At 45.6% G+C, this 8,423-nt stretch overlaps 1 protein-coding gene across 1 annotated transcript in view; it reads left to right on the forward strand.

Moving 5' to 3' along the window:
- Positions 1-8,028, forward strand: part of LOC123502035 — a 198,258-nt gene extending 190,230 nt beyond the window's left edge. Inside the window, exons 4-5 of the mRNA XM_045251189.1 lie at positions 3,882-4,020; positions 5,755-8,028. Of these exons, the coding sequence (XP_045107124.1) occupies positions 3,882-4,020; positions 5,755-7,583 (1,968 nt within the window). The 3' untranslated portion in view covers positions 7,584-8,028. The remainder of the gene's footprint in view (positions 1-3,881; positions 4,021-5,754) is intronic.
- Positions 8,029-8,423: the final 395 nt, after the last annotated feature.

An 8,423-nucleotide genomic window follows, 5' to 3' on the forward strand; every position in this document is an offset into this window, starting at 1 on the left:
GGAAGCTACACTTTCAGTCCAGCTCACACCATAAGGAACACGGGAGAAAGTGTATTGTATGCGTGTATGGAATACGTTAGACTCGTGTATTGTCTGTTATTTTTTTTTATGTAAGAGGGGGAAGCCAGCCAAGGGCAGCGCCTTTACAAGTCTGATAGAGTTAGCCACAGGAAAGGGACAAATGCCTTAAAACTTCCCTCTTAAATGAAGTCAAGTCAGAGGAAGATGGAAATACAGACACAGGCAGGGAGTTCCAGGGTTTACCAGAGAAAGGTATTGAGAGCACTGGTTAACTCTAGCATTGATGAGTTGGATAGAATTGGGCTGAGAGGAAGAAAGCCTTGTGCAACGACGCCCCAGGAGGAGGGGAGCCATGCAGTTAGCAAGATCAGTGTTGTGACGATACGTGACACTGTTCGACTTGGTGGTGTTGTACAGTGTCTTGGCTCAGTGATATCGTTACAGGGAAAATTGTTAAAGAAAAAGAGTTTGAAGAATTATGGAATGGAAGTAATGTCGTGATTCTGTGATTTTTCCTTTAAGGCAGGGTAATATCACTGCGATTTTGCATAATGTGGTTTTGTAGAGAGTGAGTGAGTGTGTGGAAATCAAATGAAAGAAAGGAAGGAAGAAGAATGGGAAGGAGAAAGGGAGGGAGAGAAGAGTGATAAAAAGTATGAAAATAAGACTGCATAATCATCTCTCTCTCTCTCTCTCTCTCTCTCTCTCTCTCTCTCTCTCTCTCTCTCTCTCTCTCTCTCTCTCTCTTTCTCCCTCTCTCTCTTCCCTCTTTTTCTACAACATTTTCCTCTTGTCTTTTTAAAATATTTCTGTTTTCTTGTTGTGTGTAATTCGTGCAAATTTTCGCCCAAAATATATCATGTATCTTGTAGAAACGTACGTGAAATATGAACCAGACGGATAGACGAACAGATAGACAGAGAGAAATACGTACAGACACAGACAGAAAAGTCCTATTAATATAAGAAAGACACAGATAGGTAGACAGACACCCAGGCAGCGAGCTAGACAGAAAGACAGACAGACAAAAAGAAAAACAGAAGCATAAAGCAAAATATAAAGAGAAAAACATAGACAAATAGACACCTGCCAGGCAGACAGACAGATAGACAGACAGACAGACACACAAAAGACAGACAGACACTCAAATGAAAAGCCTTCCATCTAGAGAGACAACCACACACGCACAAAAAATTAAATAAGATAAAAAAAATATCAGAGAGAGAGAGAGAGAGAGAGAGAATGCAACTTGCTGTAACACACACGAGGGAACTGAAGGAGTGAGTGTGTGCTGAGATGATAGAGGGGAAGTGATGGAGGTTGCGAGGGGCTGTGAGGACCATTGTAAGCTGTGGTGTATGGGAGAGGAACGCCCTGGAGACACCCATTGTAGAGAAGAAATAGATGGCCTTATAGTAGTGGTGGTGGTGGTGGTGGTGGTGGTCTAACTGTATTAAAGAGAAGATAACAAGATTTGGGAAATGGGTTTTATTTGTTGTGTGTGTGTGTGTGTGTGTGTGTGTGTGTGTGTGTGTGTGTGTGTGTGTGTGTGTGTGTGTGTGTGTGAGTGAGTGAGTGAGTGAGTGAGTGAGTGAGTGAGTGAGTGAGTGAGTGAGTGAGTGAGTGAGTGAGTGAGTGAGTGAGTTGTTGTTGTTGTTGTTGTTGTTGTTGTTGTTGTTGTTGTTGTTATTATTATTATTATTATTATTATCATTATTATATTTTTCTACGTAAATAAAGTAATTGGTCAAGAACTACGGTAACTCATATAAGAAAATTTTCACTGAGATGCCAGACCCCGATAACAAGAATGAAAAACAACACCAACAGAAACAAAAACAACAACATAAACTCAACAAAAACAACAACAGCAACTACTACTACTACTACTACTACTACTACTACTACTACTACAGCAACAACAACAACTTCTACTACTGTTACGACAAAATCCAAACCCAAGTCTCTCTCTCTCTCTCTCTCTCTCTCTCTCTCTCTCTCTCTCTCTCTCTCTCTCTCTCTCTCTCTCTCTCTAACAGAATACATTATGACATGAAAATGAAAGCCATCTTATTCTCGAGGTCATCTGTGTGCCTGGGCTATTCAGCACGACAAGACGGGGAACGGGGAAGGAGGTAGGAAGAGTGAGTGTGGTGACAGGTGGGGGAAAGGTGAGAGGGAAGGTCGGTGCCTCAACCTTCCAGAGAGCAAAGACTAGAGGGCCACGAATTCCACCCTGAAGAAAGACACTCACTTAGGCTGCTGAAAGGGTTACATTATGGTGGTGGTGGTGGTGTTGATGGTAGTAGTAGTAGTAGTAGTAGTAGTAGTAGTAGTAGTAGTAGTAGTAGTAGTAGTAGTAGTAAAAACAGACCAAAAGATAAGAAACCATTTAAACAGAGAAAAAACATCTAAATTACTCTTTATCTTACAACAACAACTTCAACGGCAACTACAACCACTACCCTTACTACCACTACAACTACTACACCACCACTATGAACATAATCAATACAACCGCGACCACAACCACCACCACAACACACCACATAATTACTCCTAAAAGTTACAATGAAAAAACCGTGACATTCAACAGAGAAGCAGGGCGACTCAGGTGACACTGGTGAGGTGAGATGAGGAAAGGTGGCAAGGGTTTCTGCAGGTACAAAGAAAAGGTGTGAAAGTAATTAGGATGGCCAGGTGAAGCTGAAAAAAAATACACATAAAGAAATAAGAGAGAGAGAGAGAGAGAGAGAGAGAGAGAGAGAGAGAGAGAGAGGATAAAAGGGAGTGGTCAGGTGTAAGAAGTTTGTAGATTCTCACACTATCTCATTTTTTCCCTTCCCTCTCCCGCTCTCCCTCCAGCTCTCTCTCTCTCTCTCTCTCTCTCTCTCTCTCTCTCTCTCTCTCTCTCTCTCCATACTTTCTCAATTTCCTGCCACTCTCTCTCTCTCTCTCTCTCTCTCTCTCTCTCTCTCTCTCTCTCTCTCTCTCTCTCTCTCTCTCTCTTTCCTGAAACATAAAAACAGTCATCTCGAGCCGAGTTTATTGTGTGTGTGTGTGTGTGTGTGTGTGTGTGTGTGTGTGTGTGTGTGTGTGTGTGTGTGTGTGTGTGTGTGTGTGTGTGTGTGTGTGTGTGTGTGTGTGTGTGTGTAATTCACCTCGGTCGTCTGCTAGTCACCCAGCCAGTCTTCCCCATTACGGAGCGAGCTCACAGCTCATAGACCGATCTTCTGGTAGGACTGAGACCACAACACACTCCACACACCGGGAAAGCGAGGCCACAACCCCTCGAGTTACATCCCGTACCTATTTACTGCTAGGTGAACAGGGGCTAAACATTAAGAGGCTTGCCCATTTGCCTCGCCGCGCCGGGATTCGAGCTCGGCCCTCTCGATTGTGAGTTGAGCGTGCTAACCACTACACAACGCGGTGTGTGTGTGTGTGTGTGTGTGTGTGTGTGTGTGTGTGTGTGTGTGTGTGTGTGTGTGTGTGTGTGTGTGTGTGTGTGTGTGTGTTTGCAGCCTTACTTTATTATCAGCAGCAATTGTAGTATAGTTATGGGTAGTAACAAGGGTATAAGCACTTTTCATGTGTTTGTTATTGTTGTGGCAGTAACAATAAACACTGACCCAAAAACCAAGATCAGCATCAACAGCAACAACAACAACAAGTAAAACAAACAAATAAATAACTATCCAAACAAATAAAACAACAAACTATCACTTATTCACTTATTATTATTATTATTATTATTATTATTATTATTACTATTATTATTATTATTATTATTATTATTATAATTATTGTCATTATTATTATTACTACTACCTCACACTTACACCAACTTCCGCCCACAGATCATGGTGGTATGGGCGTTGGTGCAGCAGACCCAGCTAGCTGTGGGCGGCTCTCCTCCTCAAGCACACCCACAGGACGCCCACGACGCAGCCCCACACCCATCACCCCCGCCCACTGCGCCATCACAGCCTCCTGCAGGTGTGTGTGTGTGTGTGTGTGTGTGTGTGTGTGTGTGTGTGTGTGTGTGTGTGTGTGTGTGTGTGTGTGTGTGTGTGTGTGTGAATCATGCTTTTCTCACCTAAGGACACAACGATATGGTAACACTGTCAGAGGGTTAGGTTTTTTTTTTTTTTTTTATTCTTTTATGTTAGATGTGTTGTGACAAAAGGCCAACAAAAAGCAAGGATAAAAGTCCCACTGAGGTTGCCTGGCCCTGATCGGTAGAGCCAAAAGGATTATCCGGAATTCTGACAACTTTTGATTTTAACTCCTTCAATACTGAGACTCATTTCTACCTTGAGGTTTGTGTGTGATTAGACCATTTTATTTGCATTAGGAGGGCTGTATGGAGGTCAGAAGATTAATGGCCAAAGTCTTCACTATTTTAATCCCCACATAAGTTTCTGAAGCGGTATAAAATCGCCAAGTAGTAAGCAGAAGGAATAGGAAAACGCGTCATGGTATTCAATGGGTTAAAGCCTTTTGGGATCAGGTCAAGATTAGCGAATCCTCCAGCAGTCCTAGTTCCCGGCTCCCTCTTCGCAGTTCTTTCACTCAGCTGACATGACGTGTGATTATTATTTTATTTATTTATTTTTTCTTTTTACGTTAAGGCCTATAGCACTAGTAGGCACACTTGAAGAGTGTATGAGAAGCGCTGTTCAGCTTCCGCCCATTAGTGGTGCAGGCAATTTTATTTATAGTGGTACCCATATTAGGGCCCATATCACCACCCAAGCTCATCTAGGGTGCAACCACCTAGAACCTGGGTACCATGGTGACATGTAGGTAACTTTAAACCACTCGACAAATGGCAAAGTGTTTAAGACTGTACATGGTGGGATTCGAACCTACGCGTGGACGTATGCCCGATCCCACGAACACCACCTTATCCACTACGCCACTAACCGAACCTTAACTTTAACCTAATCTAAATTAGGTTAAAGTTAAGAGTTATGTTAGGTTAGAATTAGGTTAGTTTTGGTTAACATATTTTCATTCACACGTCACATCAGCTAAGTGAGAGCTGCGAAGGGAGAGCTGGGAAATGAGGAGAGCTGGAAGATTCGCTATTCTAGACATGATTCGCCTTTCGCAAATTCACTTTCAAAACAATTAGTCTTTTCATTATTTATATGATGCGAAATCATTTATCAATATAATTCAGAACTAAAAAAAGAAAAACGGACAGGGTTTTTCTTATAGGAATACAAAGTAATTGCTCCAGAAGGTTTTAAAATAAAGAACTTGAATCAGTGAGCAAGTGAGAGCATCGGTCAGTGGCAGTGTTAGCGTCACCTCAGATGCCAACATTACTGATCCATCCTTAGTGACATCTGGTGCATATACTGATAATGGTACATTATTTGTTGTTGTAGTAGTAGTAGTAGTAGTAGGAGGAGGAGGAGGAGGAGGAGGAGGAGGAGGAGGAGGAGGAGGAGGAGGAGGAGGAGGAGGAGGAGGAGGAGGAGGAAGAGGAAGAGGAAGAGGAAGAGGAAGAGGAAGGGGAAGAGGAACAGAAAGAGAAAGAGGAAGAGGATGAGAAAGAGGAAGAGGATGAGAAAGAGGAATAGGATTAAATAGGAAGATAGAGAAATAGGAAGAGTAGGAAGAGGGTGGACGAAGATACGGAAAAGGTAAAATAGGTACACAAGTAGAACAAAGAACGAGTAACAAATTTAGACTCTTACTAACAACTGATGATCATTGCAGGTGTCCACGAGGCGTCACCACCCAAGGCAGTAGTGAAGCGATCCACGGACGGCCAGAACTACTTGCCCTATGACTCCCTGGTGGCTTGGCCGAAGCGTAGCGACTCTGATGCCGGCTACGACTCATACATGCAGAGTATTGCCTATGATCCCTATTCGGCCTGGGGCAAGAGGAACGGCTTCGATTCATACACGCATAGTACTGGCTACGATCCCTACGCGTCTTGGGGGAAGAGAACGCCGAAAAGAAGCAGCAAGGAATATCAGCGCGAGGCGGCGGCTGGAGGCGGCTCTGAAGGTCAAGGCGGCGAGGAATACGGAGCCTACTACCCTCAGTCGCACTACTACGAGAATGAGGCGGTGAAGAAACACGACCCTTACCTCGACGTGTATCTCCCCAACCATTTCATGCACTCCTTCAAGCGCTCCATCAACCCTTACTACTTCTCCCTGGCCTCCAATGACTGGAAACGCGCTCCCAACGACATGGGCGCACAGGGATTCCACGAGGGGATCTTTACGCATAACTTTGGTGACTTCTCTCCCGTCAAGCGAGGCAAGAGGGAAGTCCAAGATGACGATCAAGAAGCTCCAGCAAAGCGTCGAATGGGAATGGGGGCGAGTGGCTTCCATGGGGATACTTTCAGCCAAGGTTTCGGAGACTTTGACACCATGAAGAAGAGGCGGATGGGCATGGGGGCAAGTGGGTTTCATGGGGACACTTTCAGTCAGGGTTTCGGAGATTTTGATACAATGAAGAAGCGTCGTATGGGGATGGGCGCCAGCGGGTTTCACGGGGACACTTTCAGCCAAGGTTTCGGGGACTTTGACACAATGAAGAAGCGTAGGATGGGCATGGGCGCGAGCGGTTTCCACGGGGATACATTTAGTCAGGGCTTTGGTGATTTTGATACGATGAAGAAACGTCGCATGGGAATGGGGGCGAGCGGCTTCCATGGCGATACATTTAGCCAAGGCTTTGGGGACTTTGACACCATGAAGAAGCGCCGCATGGGGATGGGAGCCAGTGGGTTTCACGGGGACACCTTCAGTCAGGGCTTCGGAGACTTTGACACAATGAAAAAACGCCGCATGGGGATGGGAGCCAGTGGTTTTCATGGGGACACCTTCAGTCAGGGCTTTGGGGATTTTGATACCATGAAAAAGCGACGCATGGGGATGGGCGCCAGTGGGTTTCACGGGGACACTTTCAGCCAAGGTTTTGGGGACTTTGACACAATGAAGAAGCGTAGAATGGGCATGGGCGCCAGTGGGTTTCACGGGGACACCTTCAGTCAGGGGTTCGGGGACTTTGACACCATGAAGAAGCGCTCCGACACAACCCTGGGCGGCGACAGGTACGAGGAGGAGGTGAAGCAGACCACCACTGAGGAGAAGCAAGAGAGCGCAGGCAATGTTGAGACAGGAGGTGAGACTGGCAGCAGAAGAAAGCGTGAGACTGATGAGGAGGACGACGCTGTAGCTAATGCCTATGAAGACCAAAAGGCAACATACGACCAAAGATTCTTGCTTCGTCCTGACGATGACGAGGACGAGGAAGAGGAAGAAGACGAGGAGCAGGAGGAGGAGCAGGAACAGAAGGAAGAAACACGCCCCAAAAGGAACCTGGAGGATGGAGGAATACTGCAAGTGGAACTGAGACCACCAATAGAGATTCCAGTCACTGCCAGGAGGAGGAGGAGCCTATACGACCTTGGCACCACCCAGGATGACCAGAACGACGCCTTCCGACCTCTATACAAGCGCTCAGTGGAGTGGGGGACGAGCGGTGGCCTTGGGGAGTTCAGTACAATGAAGAGGCGACGATGAGGCCAACTGCTGATCACACAACCCTGTCCTTCCCTGCAAGTGATTACCGAGACTTCTACTAACCACCCGTATTACTTCTCTTTACTTATCCTATGCCTCAATGTTGCCCTTCCTTGCCCCTCCTCGTCCTCCCGCTCCTCTGTAAGGACGCCCCTGAGACACCAAGCTGGAGGTGTGCTGTTAGGGGCGGGCGCTTCCATACACCTGATACCCGTTGTCGTTTCTATATGTACCTGCAACGGCGACGGGCGGTGTGTCCCACTACATACATACTATACTACAAACATAGCTCCTGACGGTGTATCACTGTACTGCCCCGTTATAACCTGCTATACGTACGTACGTGGAAGTTATACTAAAGTATGCTCTATATATACTATACAGTGTTATATGAGGAGGAGTGAGTAGTGCTATATATTAAAGCATCAAACCTTCGCCCCCACAATATTGTACGTTTTATTTCAATCCGCTCATGGTTGTGTGAGTGTTTGTTTGTCTGTCTGTCTGTCTGTCTGTCTGTCTGTCTGTCTGTCTGTCTCTCTCTCTCTCTCTCTCTCTCTCTCTCTCTCTCTCTCTCTCTCTCTCTCTCTCTCTCTCTCTTTCACGACTCATTTATTTCTCCTTAACTCAAATTGAAGTCCAAGTGAGACCCATTTCAGAGAGAGAGAGAGAGAGAGAGAGAGAGAGAGAGAGAGAGAGAGAGAGAGAGAGAGAGAGAGAGAGAAAGAGAAAGAGCATGTAACACCTTCAATAAAAATTCACGAGTTCATCTTTTGCTTAATGTTCCAGTGTTGCATCGCTATTACCACCACCACCACCACCACGAACACCACCACCACC

The sequence above is a fragment of the Portunus trituberculatus genome, chromosome 10 (assembly GCF_017591435.1).
Source record: "Portunus trituberculatus isolate SZX2019 chromosome 10, ASM1759143v1, whole genome shotgun sequence".
Lineage (NCBI taxonomy): Eukaryota > Metazoa > Arthropoda > Malacostraca > Decapoda > Portunidae > Portunus > Portunus trituberculatus.